General features: G+C 46.2%; 2 protein-coding genes across 3 annotated transcripts in view; one reads left to right on the top strand and one right to left on the bottom strand.

The window, feature by feature from the left end:
• The first annotated feature begins 13,632 nt into the window (after positions 1 to 13,632).
• Positions 13,633 to 15,296, top strand: MAP1LC3A (microtubule associated protein 1 light chain 3 alpha). Its single transcript, XM_059039117.2, has 5 exons — positions 13,633 to 13,831; positions 14,155 to 14,210; positions 14,290 to 14,396; positions 14,688 to 14,857; positions 15,130 to 15,296. The coding sequence occupies exons 1-4, from the start codon at positions 13,792 to 13,794 to the stop codon at positions 14,848 to 14,850; spliced, it is 366 nt and encodes a 121-aa protein (XP_058895100.1). The 5' UTR covers positions 13,633 to 13,791; the 3' UTR covers positions 14,851 to 14,857; positions 15,130 to 15,296.
• Positions 15,297 to 15,486: 190 nt separating this feature from the next.
• Positions 15,487 to 18,565, bottom strand: part of PIGU (phosphatidylinositol glycan anchor biosynthesis class U) — a 116,853-nt gene continuing 113,774 nt past the window's right edge. For both annotated transcript variants that reach the window (XM_059039068.2, XM_067012185.1), the window contains exon 12: positions 15,487 to 15,920. In XM_059039068.2, coding sequence (XP_058895051.1) covers positions 15,807 to 15,920 — 114 coding nt within the window. In that variant the 3' untranslated portion in view covers positions 15,487 to 15,806. The remainder of the gene's footprint in view (positions 15,921 to 18,565) is intronic.

The raw sequence follows: 18,565 nt of genomic DNA, 5'->3' as shown, positions 1-18,565 counted from the left end.
GTTTTCACACCTGGGAAGCTTGCCTTGCATTCATTCCAGTTTGTGATGCAGCATGGACTCATGTACCCTGGACTGAACTCCAGGTTTTAAGAAGTCTAAATAATGGTACAGCACATGTAAATACATGTGTTTCTGTACTTAAAAGTAGCAAATGTACAGGAATAAAATAACTACTAAGGTTAGAAACTGACGTCCTGGGCGGGAGGGAAAGGCATGGCTTCTGGGTTTCAGAAGTATATTTGCCAAAATAGCAGGGTGTTTCCGCTCCCAACATTATGAGAAAAAAAAAAATTTTCTTTTGGCCGCACTGCTTGGCATGCGGGATCTTAGTTCCCCGACCATGGTTCAAATCCGCGGCCCCTGCAGTGGAAGCGCAGATTCTCAACCACGGAACCACCAGGGAAGTCCTGAAAATGTTTAAACATACAGAGAAATTGAAATAATTTTATATTCTCCATTTAATTCTGTAATTGCTACAATAACATTTTGCTGTATTTATCACATAACTATCCATTCCTCCATCCATCCATCCATGCATCCAATTTTTGGATGCATTTCAAAGTACAGTTGCAGACAGTACACTCTCCTAAACACTTCAACATGTGTATCATTAGTTTGTTTACCTTTTTGGGGGGAGTGGGTAAGATTTGCAAGACAGTGAAATGCACAGATCCTAAGTTTACCACTTAAGTAACAAACGCTTAAACCTGTCAACCACACCCCCCCTTTCAAAATCACATCAGCCCAGAAAGCGTTCAGAGGTAATCCCTGTCTGATTCCCTTCAGGTGTGATATATAGCTGGGGTCCCTGAGCAGGGGGCCTGCAGTTCAGGTAATGGTTGCCTCCCAAGGAAAATGCTGCAGCTGTCCTCTCCCTTCACCATTTATTCCTCCACTTCAGTACTTGCCACTGTTCTGGAATTCTGATGTTTCTCTGTGAGCTGGTATTGCCTTTCTCCAAAAATGTGTTCTAAAAGCACTCCAGGAATTATAGGCTTTCTTCCCTTTCATATATTTGACTCTCAAACCAACTGCACTTTTGTATATTTTTTCTTTTTAAAAATTTTTTTTATTTTTATTTTTTTTAAATTTAAATTTATTTATTTATTTATTTATGGCTGTGTTGGGTCTTCGTTTCTGTGCGAGGGCTTCCTCTAGTTGTGGCAAGCGGGGGCCACTCTTCATCGTGGTGCGCGGGCCTCTCACTATCACGGCCTCTATTGTTGCGGAGCACAGGCTACAGACGCGTAGGCTCAGTAGTTGTGGCTCACGGGCCCAGTTGCTCCGCGGTATGTGGGATCTTCCCAGACCAGGGCTCGAACCCGTGTCCCCTGCATCAGCAGGCAGATTCTCAACCACTGCGCCACCAGGAAGCCCCTATTTTTTTTTTTTAATGTATATTTTTTCATTGAGAATCCTAAACCATCTTTCCACACCAAATCCAGGTTCTGGTGAATTACAAAAAAAAAAAAAAAAAAATGGAGATCTCATAAATGTGATCACTGTGGCAGGTAGAAATCATTAAGTTGCCAAGCACATCAAATTGGTTGATGCAATCCAGTGTCAGTGAACTTAAACTGATCATATTCAATCAGGAAAGAAAATAACACAAACACATTCAAAGTGCTAGTCCTACCATTGTGTTAAACAAGCTCAGTTGGATCAAAGGGCAACTTTATTTGGGTCTCCCACTGTCTTTAACTTTATTCTCTGGGGCTTGCCCTTCCTCTGCCCCTGGATGGCATGTAGGGCAAGTTCCAGGCTTCTCCCATCGGTAGACGACGCATCCAGTCCAGTGTAACAAAACTTTTGAACGGTGTTTGGAGATAGAAGCCACCCCTTCCCCAGGCTGGTCCCGCTCCCAGTCTTGCCCGTGGCAGTGGAAGGGCAGCAAGTGCTTGGCTGTGGCCTTTTTCCCGCCCCCCCCGCCTTGTGCTGCCCATGTTGCTAAGAGGGGAGTGTGATGAGGGGAGGAAAGTTCATACTTCTTCAATACTGTTGTGAACTGGCTTCTTCCTCTTGGAGCCTGGTGCGTGTTCAAAGCTGACACTTGTGCTTCTGGTGCATTTTACATGGGTTTTCAAAAACCTGCCCCTTGTCCCCCCATCCCCATTACCTTCTGTTGTGCATCCGCAACCTTCCATTCCCTTACTTTGGGTGACGTGCTTGCTCTGGCTGGCCCCTTATAACTTTCCTTTTGGCTCCTGGTTCTCAGGGTCCCTCTCTACACACTCCCTCTCTATTGATTCAAGGTGAAGCAGAATCACCCTACCACCTCCCTCCATAGATGGTGAGACTCAAGTACATCCACAGCTTCTAAAAATTGTCCTCTAACTTCTAGCTCTTTTATAGGCTAAAGATGATGCAGAAGTGTGAATCCACTTTGGGACACCTTGTTTTTCAGTCCTGCATTGGTCCTGTTCCTCTCCTGGTATGTGGCAAGTGTTGCCTTGGGGTCTCAGCAGAAACTGAGAGGAAAGTAATTACACTTTAACATCTTCGTTCACAAGAAATATGTTGTTAAAGACTTGCCTAAAGGTGAGGTGGAATAGGGAATTTCATCATTTTTAATTCTCTGGGTTTAAGCACTATTGACATGCAAGACTATTGTTTGACTTTCAAGTATTGGGTTTTCATATATATTTAGGAAAAACATCATGAGCAAAAGTAGCAGACTGCCTGTAACTTGTTCTTATTTTGCAATCTTCCTTTGCAAAACAGTGCTTTATTTGTTTATTCATTCAGTTATTTAGTGAATGCCTGCTATGCCCAAGGCCCCAGTCTAGACATAAAGGAGATGGTGGCAAGAGCTTATTTCTAGTGAAGGTGAGATGACCAATTGAGAAAACAAAAACCAAACTATGCTTGGGCCCTACCCTAGACCAATTAAATCATAATCCCTGAGAGTAAGCTCTGGACATCATCAGTTTGTAAAAGCTCCCTGGACATACAGCTAGGGTTGAGAACCACTGGCATAGTCCTTCATGCCATGGTTAAGAGTACAGGAGGCTATAACAAAATTATCATTCAGAGATAAGAACTTTTGAAAGATAAAGAATGCTAAGGGAATAAATGCAACACAAGAGTTGCAAGATAAAGTTGAGAAAATCTCCCAAAAGGTGGGAAAAAAGAAAATGGAAGAGAAAAGTTTAGGAGATTAAAGGATCAGTCCAGGATATTCAACATCTGATTAACAGGAGTTCCAGAAAGAGAAAGTGGGGTAGAAAATTATCAACAAGAGACTATAAGAATATTTTCTAGAAGTAAGGACATAAGTTTCCGCATTGAAAGATCTGAGTGTCTAGAGCAGTTAATTTTAAAAAGACCCATGCCAAGCCTCATAATCATGAAATCTCAGAACACCACGGACAGATACGATCCAGAGAGAGAAAAAAGAAAAACAGGGTACAAAGGATTAGAAATCACAACAGCACTGGACATCCCAACAGCATCATTAGAAACTAGGAGAGAATGCCCTCAAAATTCTGATTAAAAATAATTTACAACCTAGAGTTCCATACCCAGCCAAACTATTAGCCAAGTGTAAGAATAAGGTAAATATTTTCGTACAATAGAAGGTCATGTGTGTTTATCTGCCATGCACCGTTTCTCAGGAAGCTACCGAAGAATGTACATCAGAATAAGGGAGTGAAGGAAAGAGTGTTAAGCAGGGTATCCAGGCAATTTGAGGCTCCAACACGAGAGAAAGTCAAAAGGGTTATGTCAGGATGGTGGTGAAGGGTGCTGGGTAGTAAACCTAGAAAGAAATGCTGAATGGGGTAGGAGGTTGTTTCCAAGAAGAAAACAAAACTGATAGGTCATCTCAGGTTTTTGAACACATTCAGAGGAGATTTTGAGCTTGAGTTTTCAGAGAAGTTTGAGAAGCCTAAACATTCTTTGTGCAGGAGGCCTGAAAGGAAAGTCAAGGGCAGGAGGTGGGGATTTGGGAGTCACTGTCGTGTTGGAGGCATTAATGGGTGTGAACGTGGACATGACCAGGATAACATGAGAGGGCTGAGGAAAGCTGAGGCCCAAGGCAGGGTGAGAATGCTGAGGAGCAGCTGGAGGCTGGAAAGGCCAAGGGGAGGCAACCTCACCAGGTGACCGGCCAGCTCTAAGGGCCAGCATCTGGGGAGGGCAGGGGCTAAGGACACAGCAGGAGGGGAAGGGGGTGGCAAGCCTGGCCCTGTCATTCAAGGAGGTGGGGTGAGAACTGAGCACTCCCTTGGCTAGAGAGAGAGAAGGGGACCAAGGGAGTGAGGCCCAGGGGAAGGAAAGGCCAGGTCCAAGGTCCCATGTGGGAAGTGAGGTTGGTGGTCATGGCCTACACTTCCCAGTGAATCCAGAAAGACTTCAAGGAGTAAGGGTGGGGCAGTCCCAGACAGAGGCTTGGGGACCCCTGGGTGGGTTTCAGATCCTCCAATCTCTGGAAAATTCCATTTAGAGTTCTGCAAACAGGAACAACCAACCCTTACTCAGAGAGGATGACCCTGACTCAGACCTCATTCCTCCTGGGTCCTCCCAACATGAGGCCCATTTTACAAGTGAGTTCACTGCCTTAAATAAGATGCCACAGCCCCAAGGTACCAAAGTTGGTCCATCTGATTCCAGGCCCTGTTTCCCCAGGACTCTGTTCCCTCCTGGTCACTCACTGACCCTTGACCTCAGATGTAGGCTCTGTTACTGTCTCCATTTTGCAGATGAAGAAACTGAGGCTCCAGAGGGAAAGAATTTGCTCAAAGTTATGCAGTAAGTGGTAAAGGTACTTCAGACCCTGATCTGTCTGCTGGTGTGTAAAGGAGCAAACAGATGCTCAGAGAAGGAACCTGCCATGGTCACACAGTAATTGGTGGCCAACCCGGACAGGGGTTGCTCCACCTTCATGTGACAGGCCAGCCAAGGACAGCTCTCTGCCTTTCCTCAGGCCCATGAGTCCCAGTCAGAAGCCACAGAACAGCACAGATCAGACACTGCCCTGAGCTGACACTGTTCCCCAACAATCCTGCACAGTCCTCTTAGAGACCCTTAGTGCCCAGTAGCAGTGATCAACCCAGACCCAGTCTGTGCACGTGGAGCAGGCGGGAGACCCAAGCTCAGGTAGGCAGTGACTCAGAGAGATGACACAGTGGGTACTCAGAGGAGAGGTCCTCACCCAGCAAGTATTTACTGAGCACCTACCATGTGCTACATTCTGTCTAGGTGCTGGGATAGCGCAGGAACCAAATATATAGGAAATGCTGCCCTTAAGGGGCTTGCGTGTTAGTGGGAAAAAGAAATAAAACAAAATACATTTTAAAAATTAGATAGCATTTTAAATTTAAGCCCACAAGGAGATACCATTACATGACCACCATAATGGCTAAAATTTTTAAAACTGGCAATACCAAATATCAACAAGAAAGCAGAGCAACTGGAACTCCCATATATTGTTGACAGGAATCTAAAATGGAACATTTGTTTCAGGTGTACAACATAATGATTTAATATTTGTATATTGTGAAATGATCACCACAATAAGTCTAGTTAACATCTGTCACCATACATAGTTACAAAATTTTTTTTCTTGTCACGAGAACTTTAAGGTGTACTCTTTTAGGAACTTTCAAATATAGACTACAGTATTATTAACCATAGTCACCATGCTGTACATTATATGCCCATGACTTTTATATGTTTATTTTATAACTGGACGTTTGTATCTTTGCGCACTCATTTCACCATGTCATCCCCCCCAACCCCACCTCCTATCTGTTCTGTTTTCTGTCTCTATGAGCTTGTTTTTTTGTTCTATTTGCTTGGTTTGTTGTGTGTGGGTTTGTTGTGGTGGTGGTGGGTTTTTATTTGTTTTTTTTTGTTTTTTTTTTGGCCGTACTGCATGGCTTGCAGGATCTTAGTTCCCCCGCCAGGGATTGAACCCGGGCCGTTGGCAGTGAGAGCGGGGAGTCCTAACCACTGGACTGCCAGAGAATTCCCTTATTTGCTTGTTTTTTAGATACCACACATAAGTGAGATTATGGTCCCTCCATGTTGTCTCAAATGACAAGATTTCCTTCCTTTTTATGTCTGAAAAATAATATTCCATTGTATATATATGCTACATTTTCTTCATCTGTTCATCTGTTGATGGACACTTAGGTTGGATCCATATCTTGGCTATTGTAAATAATGCTACAATGAACATAAGGGGGTGCATATATCTTTTCAAGATGGTGATTTCATTTCCTTTAGATAAAGGAAATATGTTATCCAAAGTATACTCAGAAGTGGAATTGCTGGATCATATGATAGTTCTATTTTTAGTTTTTTGAGGAGCCTCCATGCTATTTTCCATAGTTGTTGGGACCAATTTGCATTCCCACCAATAGTGCACAAGGGTTCCCTTTTCTCCACATCCTCACCAACACTTGTTATTTCTTGTCTTGAGAACAGCCATCTAACAGGTGTGAGGTGCTATCTCATTGTGGTTTCAATTTGCATTTCCCTGATGATTAGTGATATAGAGCACCTTTTCATGTACCTGTGTCTTTTTTGGAAAAAATGTCTACTCAGATCTTCTGCCCGTTTTTTAAATTGGATTGGTTTTTGCTATTGAGTCATATAAGTTATTTATATATTTTGGATATTAACCCCTTATCAGATATAGGATTTGCATAAATTTTCTCCTATTTGGTGGGTTGTCTTTTCATTTTGTTGATGCACAGAAGCTTATAAGTTTGATGTAGTCCCAGTTGTTTATTTTTGCTTCTGTTGCCTTTGCATTTGGTGTCAATTCCAAAAAATCATTGCCAAGACTGATGTCAAGGAGCTTACCATCTATGTTGTCTTCTAAGAGTTTTCTGGTTTCAGGTTTTACATTCAAGTCTTTAATCTATTTTGAGTTGATTTTTGTGTATAGTGTAAGACAGTGGTCCAGTGTCATTCTTTTGCATGTGGCTGTACAGTTTTCCCACGAAGAGACTGTTCCTTCCCCATTGTGTATTCTTGGCTTCTTTGTAGGTAAATTGACCAGATATGCATGGGTTTATTTCTGGGCTTTCTATTCTGTTCCACTGATCTATGTGTCTGTTTTTATGTCAATACAATATTGTTTTATAATAGCTTTGTAATATAGTTTGAAATCAGGGAGTGTAAGAATGCCTCCAGCTTTGTCCTTCTTTCTCAAGACTCCTTTGGCTATTCAGGGTCTTTTGTGATTCCGTACAAATCTTATGTTATTTTATTTTTAATTATTTTTTAAAAATAAATTTATTTATTTATTTTTGGCTGCATTGGGTCTCCGTTGCTGTGCGCAGGCTTTCTCTAGTTGTGGCGAGTGGGGGCTACTCTCCCTTGCGGTGCATGGGCTTCTTATTGCCCATGCAATAAGAAGCAGTGGCTTCTCTTGTTGCAGAGCACAGGCTCTAGGAGCACGGGCTTCAGTAGTTGTGGCACGTGGGCTCAGTAGTTGTGGTGCATGGACTTAGTTGCTCCACAGCATGTGGGATCTTCCAAGACCAGGGCTTGAACCTGTGTCCCCTGCATTGGCAGGAGGATTATTAACCACTGTGCCACCAGGGAAGACCCCCATACAAATTTTACAATTGTTTGTTCTATTTCTGTGAAAAAGGCCATTGGAATTTTAATAAGGCTTACACTGAAGCTGTAGATTGCTTTGGGTAGTATGGACATTTTAACAATATTAATTCATCCAATCCAAATGAGCACAGAATATCTTTCCATTTATTTATGTCTACTTCAATTTTTTTCATTAGTGTCTTCTAATTTGCAGTGTGCAGATCTTTCACCTCCTTAGTTAAATTTATTCCTAGGTAATTCATTCTTTTTGATGCAATTTTATAATTTTTTTTTTTTTTTTGCGATATGCGGGCCTCTCACTGTTGCAGGCTCCGGACGCGCAGGCGCAGCGGCCATGGCTCACGGGCTCAGCCGCTCCGTGGTACGTGGGATCTTCCCAGACCGGGGCACGAACCTGTGTCCCCTGTATTGGCAGGCGGACTCTCAACCGCTGTGCCACCAGGGAAGCCCTTGATGCAATTTTAAATGGAATTGTTTTCTTAATTTCTCTTTCTCATAATTTGTTATTAGTGTATAGGAATGCAATAGATTTTTGTGTATTGATTTTGTATCCTGCAACTTTACTGAATTTGTTTATTAGTTCTAACAGTTTTTTCGGTGAAGTCTTAAATGTTTTCTATGTATAATATGACGTCATCTGCAAATAATGACAGTTTTACTTCTTCCTTTCCAATTTTGGATATCTTTTATTTCTTTTTCTTGTCGAATTGCTCTGGCTATGACTTCCAATACTATGTTGAATAAATGTGATGAGAGTGGAAATCCTTGCCTTGTTCCTGATGTTAGAGGAAAAGCTTTCAGCTTTGAGTATGATGTTAGCTATGGGCTTGTCATATATGGCCTTTATTATGTTGAGATATGGTCCCTCTGTACCCACTTTGTTGAGATTTTTTATCATAAACAAATGTTGAATTGCAACTTACTGAAATGCATCAAAAAGATAACATGGATGCATGGACAGATTGACAGATAGTGATAATGCAGATGGAGCAAGTGTTAAGTGTAGAATGTAACTGGTAGGTATATGGGTGGTCATTGAACAATTATTTCAAGTGTTCTGTTCGCTTGAAAGTTTTCATCACAAAATGTTTAGGAAAAGCATATAACATATTAGAATGTGATAACTGCTCTGGCAAAAAAAATTAAGCAAGATGTTGGGAGGGAGGATAGAGAGTGACTGGGGTGGGGGCTGCATATTAAATAAGATCATTCAGGAAGGCCTCCCTGAGGAGACCTTGGAGATTAGAGAGTGAGCCACAAAGAGATCTTGGGGAAGAATGCTCCAGGGAAAGGGACCAGTAAGTACAGAAATGCTCGGGGCACATGTGTGTCTGGGATTCCCGGAATAGTGATATCAAGGAGGCCAGTGTGAAGCCAAGGGGGCAAGGGTGAGGTAGATAAGCCCAGAGGAGCAGCAGGAAGGCAGATCCTGCAGGCCTCATGGCATACTGTTCAGCCTTTGACTTTTACTTTGAGTGGCATGAAGGAATAGCACGATCCAACACCTGTGTGCACAGGAGGACTCTTGTCAGTGTAGTGAGACCAGGCTCAAGTGGGCAAGGCCAAAGCAAGGAGACCAGGGAGGAAACGATGGCAGTAGACAGACAAGAGATGATGGTGGCTCTGACTTGAGTGGCAGGAGTGGAAGTGGTGAGAGGTGGTCAGATTCTGGAGATATTTTGAATGTGGAACCAAGGATTTGGCCCTGGAGAATGTGTGGGGCTGTGGGAAAGAAAGGAGTCAAGGATGACAGGTGCAGAAAGGGAGGGTTACAGTCAGAGTCCATTTTAGGGGAAGATCATGGGTTCATTTTGGGGAGGTCAAGTTTGAGATATCTGCTAGACTTCCAAGTAGAGACATAGAGTAGTAGGCCAGCCCTTTGGATTCAGGGAAGATGGAGGAGAGGAGGAACAAGTGAGCAGAGTAACCAGAGGACTGGTGGAGGGAGTGTCAGCCCTGATGACTGGTCATTTAAGAGAAAGATGGAGCACAGACCATCTGAGGGATTTGGGGGATGGGCCTATCCCGAAAGGCTTAGCCTGACAAAAGAAAGGTGTAACCACTTCCTCAAGGCCATGGCCGACCTAGTTTTTTCAGCTGCTCTTAATGACTCTGATCACAATCTCCTGCAAATTTGTGTATGTGAGATGTGTCCACTTTGACACACACAGTTCTGGATCATGAGTCAGCAAACTAAAGCCCTCAGGCCAAATTTGTCTGTTTCAGCAAATAAAGTATTATTAGGACACAGCCTTAGCCTTGCCCATTCAGATTGTCTAGGCCTGCTTCCACACTCCAACAGAACTGAGTAGTTGCCAGAGACCATATGGCCTGCAAAGCTGAAAATATTTACTGTCTGTGCTTTTATTTATTTTATTATTTTATTTTTTTGTCTGTGCTTTTAAAGGGAAACTTTGCTGACCCCTTCTCTCCCTCTTTCACTACAGGAATGTCCTGTTGTTGTTACACAATATATTTAATAGGACATTTAGGTGGCTCCCAATTTTTTTTTTTGTTATTTTGAAAATGTTCCAATAAACATACTTAACTGTATTTCTTTGGGCACATGTGCTCACCCACTAGTTTAATTCCTGGTTTGGAGGATATGAGCATTTCAGTTTTGGTAGATTTTGTCAAATTGCTCCCTAATGTAGCTGAAATGATTTACACTCCCATCAGCAGTGTAAAGAGTTCTCATTTTCCCATATTACCCTAAAACTTAGTATTGTGTGTTGTTAGACTTTATTAGTTAGTAATCTTTTATTGTTTGTAGATTCCTTTGGGTTTTCTGGCTGTGAATGGTAGTTTTGCTCCTTTCTTTTCCTTGTCTTGGTACTCTGGCTGGGCCCTCCATGCAATATTTGCATTTTGTTCAATAATACAATTAAAAATTCTGTTCTTGGCTCTAAAGGGAATAATGCTTAATATTTATCATATAATATGGTGTTCTACCATTAAGTATAATGTTTGATGCAGGTTTGGTTTTATTATTATTATTATTATTATTTTGGGAGAACTCAACTAAAAAACCATCTAGACTACTTTTTGTTTTTTGTATATGGCTACTCAGTTTGTCTATTTCTTTTTTAGTTAGTCTTGGCAAATTATCTTTTACTAGAAAATTGTCCATTTCATCTAAGTTTTTAGTGTATTGGCATAAAGTTTATAATCTTATTTTTGTCATTTCTGCTATATCTGTAGTTAGATCCCTTTTGCACATTAATGTTTATTTTATTGGTCTTTTCAAAGATCCAGCTTTGTTTTGTGGTACATACTAGTGCTTTTGTTTTCTATTTAATCAGTTTCTGCTCTTCATTATTATCTTCCTTCCACTTTCTTTGGGTTTACACTTAACTCCATTCTAAAATTCTTTGACATTCTGCTCATAAATTCTCCGTATTTCTTCATACCTAATACCACTGATAAGGTTACAAATCGTGTAAATTCTGCTTTAGTCCCCCACCACCCAAACTGGAGTTTTTATATGTATTCTCATTTTTAGTTTGACCTAAATAGTTTTCATTTCCATATGATTTAATCTTTGAGTAAAGAGTTTTCTAGAAGTGTTTTTAAAATTCTTAAAAAAATTTTTTTTAGAGTGTTTCAGGTTTTTTTGTAAATGTATTTATTTATTGGCTGCGTTGGGTCTTCGTTGCTGCACTCAGGCTTTCTCTAGTTGCGGTGAACGGGGGTTACTCTTCGTTGCCGTGCATGGGCTTCTCATTGCGGTGGCTTCTCTTGTGGAGCACGGGCTCTAGACGTGTGGGCTCAATAATTGCGGCTTGCAGCCTCTAGAGCACAGGCTCAGTGGTTGTGGCACACAGGCTTAGTTGCTCCGCGGCATACAGGATCTTCCTGAACCAGGGCTCGAACCTATGTCCCCTGGATTGGCAGGCGGATTCTTAACCACTGCACCACCAGGGAAGTCCCTAGAAGTGTTTTTAAATATCGAAAGATTTGGAGTTTATTCAGTTCTTGCTTGTGGTCAGAGAACATGGTCTGTATGAAATTAATTAATCTGATTATCTGTTGAGATTTGTCTTGGGGCCTGGTCTACCCTATGTCTCTGCTTGGGAGCTAGCAGACATCTCAAACTTGACCTCCCCAAAATTAACCCATGATCTTCCCCTAAAATGTACTCTGTAATTTTCCCTGTCCCCATCTGTTGTCTTTGATTTCTTTCTTTCCCACATTCCCCACACGTCATTTTTTATAAATGTTTCTTGTGTGCCTGAAAGTAACATATTGGGTTCAGGGTTCTACCAGGGTCAACTGATTAGAATTATTAATGGTATTAAAATCTTCTATATCCTTTTTTTGGCTGTTTGGTCTATCAGTTACTGAAAAAGTTTTTAAATCTCCCACTGTGATGAAGGACTTGGCAATTTCTCCTTGTATCCTGTCACTTTTGCTTCATGCACTTTCAGCCTTTTTTTTTAACCTCTAACATACAAGTTCAGAATTGTTATATCTTCTTAGAAAATTGTTCTTTTCATCATTTTGTGTTGACACTTTTTATCACTAATAATGTCTCTAGCCTTAAAGCCTATTTTGTCTGATTTTGCTATGGGTATATATTTTGGTTAGTTTTTCTCTAGTATACACTTTTTTCCAGCTGTTTACTTTTGGTGCCCTTAGGTTTTAAATGTCCTCTTGTAAATAGCATAGACCTGCATTTTCTTTTTCTTGGCCAATCTGTTCATCTCTATTTTAATAGATCAGTGTAAAACATTTTCTACCTCTGGTTTTGTGCTGTTTATGTACCATTCTTTTCACTTTGCTTCCTTTTTCTCCTTTTCTACCTTCAATTATATTTTAATACCCTCTACTAAACTTTTCTCTTTTGTGCATTGGCAGTTATACCTTCTATTCTTTTAGTGATCTCTCTGAAGTGTTTGAACTTGACTTGACTTTACAAAGCCAGATAATTACCAATTAGCTTTATTCTCCTCCTCTCAAATAAATGAAGCTTCTTAGAACACTTAAACTCTGATTACCCTCTCCAGTCCTACCTGTTATTTTGTCCTGTGCTCCTTGCTCTGTACTCCACGAACTAATCGTCACCATTCATGTTCCATAGCAGGTGGTGCTTGTTTAGATGGACTTCCATGTTTACCAGTTTAGTTACTTGATATTTTTCTGTCTAATTTCTTCTCTTTAGAGTTCTGCAAATTCACTACGAAGTGTCTAGATGAGATTTTATTTTTATTTATTTTGTTCTGGATTTTAACTGAGGATCCTGGTCTTTAATCAATTGTGGAAGTTCTTCAGGAACTGCCTCTCCCACATTCTTTTCTCTCCTTCTGGAACGCTGATTGAACCTATTCTTCTCACCTTACCATTCCTGTTACTTGCTCTTTTATATGTTCCATCTGGCTTGTTTTCTGGCGAATTGCTTCCGCTCTTTCATCCAGTTCAGTGATTTTCTCTTCTGCTGTATCTAATTGGCTTTCTTGCCTCATCCTTTTGAGACTTGAATTTCGATAGCTCTATTTTTCAGTTCTAGAAATTCCTTCTAAAACCTTTATGCTTTTTAGTGTCTTGCTCCAAGCGTCTTCATGTTTTAATCCCCGCCCCCACCCTGACCACCACCTTTTTCTTTAACCATGAGCTCCACGAACGCAAGGACGTTTGGTTTAGTGTTGTCATCCCCAGTGCCTCCTACCGTTCCTGGAACGGAACAGACTCTGCGTGAGCGCTGTCAGATGATTTAGTGACAGTGGGAACAGAAGGGTGCTGTGCCGCAGCCTGGCCCCCCGCTCTCCCCGCCGCCAGAGCTGCGAGCCTGCTCCCCCAACAGCCTCGCAGGCTTTCTACTCTCCCCTCAGCCCCGACCTCAGGGAGACGACCCCACCCACCCCGCCCACCTCTGCGCAGGCCGTGACGTCACGGGACTGTGACGCGCCCTGGGAGCCCCCGCCCCTTCGCGGCGCTGGGCCGGGAATCCAGGCTCTCTGCGCCGTGACGTCACGGGTCCGGGCGGGCGGACTTTGCGTCGGCCCAATGGGAGCGGCGCGCCGGCCTCCCCTTTAAGGAATGTTGTGACCTGACGTCAGCCGGGCGAGTTACCTCCCCGAGCCGCCGTCGCCGGGCTCAGCGCGAGCCTCGGAGCCCTTGAGCGCGAGGCGCGGAGCCCCCGGAGCCCCCGAACCGCAGCCACATCCCCTCGTCGCGCACCCCAGAGCCCCGGCCTGCGCGCCCCGCCGGGCCGGCGCGATGCCCTCAGACCGGCCTTTCAAGCAGCGGCGGAGCTTTGGTGAGGCCCGGCGGGCGCTCTGCGAGCGCGGGGTGGGGGCGTGGGGGCTGGGGGGTGTTGGCCGACCGACCCGACTGCCGCAGATGACGTCAGCTCCGTGACGTCAGCCTCGGCTGGAGCTGGACCCTCGGGATGGGAAGCAGGCTGGGGCCTGGGCCGGGGCCTCCGCCTCGCATCCTCGTCCTGTGCCCGGGCCTTAGGGCCCGACGGCTCCGGGGGCGGGTGCTTCGGGGAGGCGGGGTCGGGGCCGCCCCTCGGGTACTGGCAGGGCGGAACCGCGACGAGGACCTCGGCCCGGCCTCATCCCCGACTGCTGTCTGCAGCCGACCGCTGTAAAGAGGTGCAGCAGATCCGCGAGCAGCACCCCAGCAAAATCCCGGTGAGTTCCGCCGCACCCTCCCATCCCCGCCCGGCCCAGGCCCCGCCTCGGGCTCACTCATCCCCCGCCCCGCTCCCAGGTAATCATCGAGCGCTACAAGGGTGAGAAGCAGCTGCCCGTCCTGGACAAGACCAAGTTCCTGGTCCCGGACCATGTCAACATGAGCGAGTTGGTCAAGATCATCCGGTGCGCGGGCAGCAGCTGTCAGAGGGGGATTGGGTCCTGCTGGGGTCAGGCAGGGGGCTGGGTCCTTCTGAGAAAGAAGGGGTGGGGGTGGGGCACTGGAATGGGAGCTGGGTTCCTGTTGTGGGGAGGTTGGGAAAGGTCAAGGTCAGGGCTGGGGTCAGTGTCCGGTCAGAGGCGAGAGCTTTTAGAGTGTGAGGTGGAGGATTAGGATCATTTTGGGGAGCGGGTGAGGGCTATACTCGCCCAACAGCCAAGCCCCTCACGGTTGGCTTGCCCTCCCGCCCACCTCAGGCGCCGCCTGCAGCTGAACCCCACGCAGGCCTTCTTCCTGCTGGTGAACCAGCACAGCATGGTGAGCGTGTCCACGCCCATCGCTGACATCTATGAGCAGGAGAAGGACGATGACGGCTTCCTCTACATGGTCTACGCCTCCCAGGAAACCTTCGGCTTCTGAGCCAGCAGTAGGGGGGTTGGCTTGGGAGTGGGGGGCCCTGTCAGGCTCTGCCCAGGTAGCTCCTGGCACCTGAACTGAGCTGCCTCTGCCCCTGCCCCTGGTGGGCTGGGCGGGGATGCCACGTCCTAACCAGGGGGCACCAACCGCACCTACCCTGCCCCTGGGTGGATCCTGGCCCAGTCATGTTAGGGTTGCCCCTCTGGGTGCTGGCTGGGATGGGGGGAGGTTGGGAGCTGCCCCTAGCACCCCTGCTCTGTGTGGTTTGTCTTTTTTTTTTAGGCCCCTGCCTGTCTGCCCATCTGTCCCTCCCTGACCTGAGGTGCTGCCCATGCCTGGACCTGCCCACCCCTGAAGGACTGGCCCCTGGCTCACCCAGTCCTGACATGGTGTATGGATCTGTGGTCATTGTTCCTCTGCAGAATAAAGATTGCTCAGGCCTGCCTGGCCCTTTGCCTCCAGCTGCTTGGGGAGTGGGGAGGGCTGCCCCACACCATTCTCAGCTGACCGGTGCACAGACCCATGTTCTGTGGACTCAGAGCTCATTCGGGAATCCCACACCTGTGTGTAGTGCACCATGGTGGTATTAGGGGCCAAGCCCCCCGCTTCCAGGATTGCAGTTTAGTTCCAGGGCAGACGTTGCATAACAAAAAAAACATTTATTAAGTAGCCACAACCTAACAAACCCTGCTCATCTGCTTCTTCCCCTTTCCTGCTTGGGAGGGGGGCTCCTTGGTGTGCAGAGCCACAAAGTGGGGAGTCCAAGTGGAGACGCTCCTGGCTACTCCCCACAGGCCTTGCTGCCAGCCTCGGCTCCTCACCGGTACCAGATATTCGTGACCCTGGACTCAAACCTCATCTGCCCAGGACTTCCCTGCTGGCAGCTCTGGTTAGAGGGCTTGGCCCAGCTTCTGGCCCTTTCACCCCTGAAGTCTGTGCAGCCCTGTGCCCAGCCAGGCCTACTTGAGCACAAGCATGGCCTCCGTGCCGTCCTTGGTGGTCAGGTAGAGACCATGTGTGAGGTAGTACTCCCGCCGCAGGAAGGCATAGAAGTAATCGGAGATGAGCAGGATCTGGGGGGAGAGAGATGTGAGAAGCTTCATGATACCTCCCCCCGAACTTTGGATCTCTGAAGGGCTAGGTAGGTGTTGGGGAGACCCTGCCCAGGGACCCTGCACCTCAGGGCCTACACCACCCTTCAAGGGTCTCACTGGCACCGCAGAAGTTGCCCTACTGCCCTTCCTCCTCCTACCAAGGTCTATGCTTCCATCCCAAGCCCTGGCCTGTGAACTCCAGCCTGGTGCTCCTCCGTCTCACCTCCTGGGTGCCCACTGGCCCTTCCACCCCAGCCAAGTCCCCTATCAAACCTGCTTCTCCCACTGGGAACCCATATCCCCCTTCCTCCATCCAGGTGTTCAGGCCATAGAATCAGCAGACTTGTCTCTTCCCATACACCAAGCCACCAAGCCTGTCAGTTCTATTTCTACCTGTCCCTGCAGCTACCACCCTGGACAAAGCCACTGTCATCTGAACAACAGTGGTCTCCTCTCTGGGCTTCCTGATCTCAAACCTCCCACCCTAGCAGCAGAGGTTGCTTTTTAAGACAAATCTGGTCATGTTACTTCCCAGCTTAAGGTCCTCTAAAGGCTTCCATGGCTCTTAGGGTGAAGATCAAGCTCTCTGGGGCTCTGAGGCCTTGCACTTGGACGCTGCCCGTGTACGTGCTTCAGCCTCTGCCGTGCTCCGCCTCACTCAGCTCCAGCCACACTGGCCTGTTCCCTTCCAATGCAGGATCTTTGCTGTCTCCTCTGCCTGGAATGTTCTCTTCCCCTTTCATCTAGTAAACACCTGCTTGCCCTTCAGGCCTCAGGAAGGATCACTACCACAGAGAAGCCCTCCCTCACACCCTAGACTGGGTCTTGGTACCATTAACTTTTATCTGGTAGCACAAACTCATCCAAATTGCAGTTTTGCATTCATCTGTGAGACTGCCTGATGACTGTGGCTCCTCCCCTGGCCTGGGCAGGGTCCCTGAGTGATTCTGCCACCATGGTGTCTGTGCCCAGCTTGGTCTCTCTTTTCTGTCTGGGCCTCAGAATAGAAAGGGCCCTAGCAGCTCAGCCCGCCATCACCCTCACTGAGGCCCAGAGGGGAACAGGGACTTGCCAAGGTGCCCCAAACACTGGGCCCGCAGTCTTACAAATCCATTCATCTCAAGCTCCCAGGACCTCCAGTGCCTGGAATAGGAGGGGCAGGGCCCAGCCCTACAGAAGGATGAAGGGAGAGGGGCTCACCACTGCAGATACCACCAGTTCTCAGGCACTTACAAGCCTCTCAGATTATCATCACCAATCACCTTGGCACAGATGGGGCAACATAAGCCCAGAACTGGGGGAGCACCTGGCTAGGGCCTTACAGCAAGACAGAGGTTGACCCTGGCATCTCAGCCTCTGACCCCCAGACCCCTGTTCTGGGAAGCCTCTCTCACACTGTGGGCAGGAAAGAGAGCAAACCCACACCATGGCCTCAGGACAAGGACCTGCCATTCTGCCACCACAGGAATACATCTGGAAGGATGATGGTTCTCATCTTACAGATGAGGAAATTGAGACACAAAGGGTTCAACAGTTGGCCTAAGGCTATATTGGGAGAGCTGGACTAGTGGCTATAACCCTGCAAGGCAATGTACCTGGGGCCCAGTGTGCAAAGGGCCCAGAACTCTGCCACTGAGGGTGTCGTCAAGAGCACAGAGCCCAGGGAGCCCCTGAAGCCTTGTGCCGCAGCTGCCCATGGGGCGTAGTTACCACAGTGAAGGCTGCCCTCACCCCCTGCAACCCCTTTCTCATCCAGGCCCAAGGTGTCAAGTCTGAGGAGGCGGAGCCTGGAGCTGGTGGGGGTTGATCCCCGAGCCAGGTCAGATGAGGGGCAGGTGCAAAGTCACAGTTCACAACAAAACAATTCCAATGTCACACACAATCAGCTGGTCAAATAGGAAGTCAAAACACTAGGTTATTAGTTTGAACCATATGAAACTGCCAATTTTGCAGATCAAAAACAGTTGAGTATTGACAATTTCATATGGTTCGACTTAATATAAAATGGAAAAAAAATCAAGAAATAGTAGAGTAAGTATACAATCTAGAAGCACTGGAACAAATAACTACAGGACCTTAGGGAGCTATTCTTTTTCCTTGTAAGCCTTAACTTTGTAAATTATGTATACATGTTACCTTGATAAAAATAAAAATCCAATTAAAAACAATCAGCCGATAAATGATTGAATAAGTAAATAAATAAACAAGGGAGAATTCCTTTTGTAATCCTTACAAGAGTTCCAAATAATATATGTAGAGACTCTCCCCTCGGGAGGTGGAGCTTAATTCTTGCCCACTCCCCACCCCCTGCCCCGGAGGGTAGGCTAGACTTCGTGACTCACTTCCAAAGAACAGGGAAAGAGAAAATAGTAACTGTGCACTGGAGAAGCCTGGCAAACACTATCTTAACCAAATGATGAAGGGCAAACGGCATGAAGTGTGGCTAGTGTGTAGTGCCTGAGCATTCCAAAAACCTAAAACGTGGCCTCATGATGAGAAAAGCATCAGACAAACCCAGAGGGGACACTCTACAGGATACCTGGGCACTGTTCCTCAAGACTGTCCATGTCACGAGAAATAAGGAAGGACAGAGTGTGAGCAGAGGACATGGGGGGCAATGTGGC

Source organism: Kogia breviceps, chromosome 14 (assembly GCF_026419965.1).
Source record: "Kogia breviceps isolate mKogBre1 chromosome 14, mKogBre1 haplotype 1, whole genome shotgun sequence".
Lineage (NCBI taxonomy): Eukaryota > Metazoa > Chordata > Mammalia > Artiodactyla > Physeteridae > Kogia > Kogia breviceps.
This window is presented reverse-complemented; position numbering and strand designations above follow the sequence as displayed.

What these genes read in the sequence shown, in the direction of transcription:
- MAP1LC3A (XM_059039117.2), top strand. Translation starts at nt 13,792, where the DNA reads ATGCCCTCAGACCGGCCTTTCAAGCAGCGGCGGAGCTTTG. An exon ending in AGCACCCCAGCAAAATCCCG is followed by an intron (nt 14,211 to 14,289) that starts GTGAGTTCCGCC and finishes CCCCGCTCCCAG; the next exon opens with GTAATCATCGAGCGCTACAA. An exon ending in GAGTTGGTCAAGATCATCCG is followed by an intron (nt 14,397 to 14,687) that starts GTGCGCGGGCAG and finishes CGCCCACCTCAG; the next exon opens with GCGCCGCCTGCAGCTGAACC.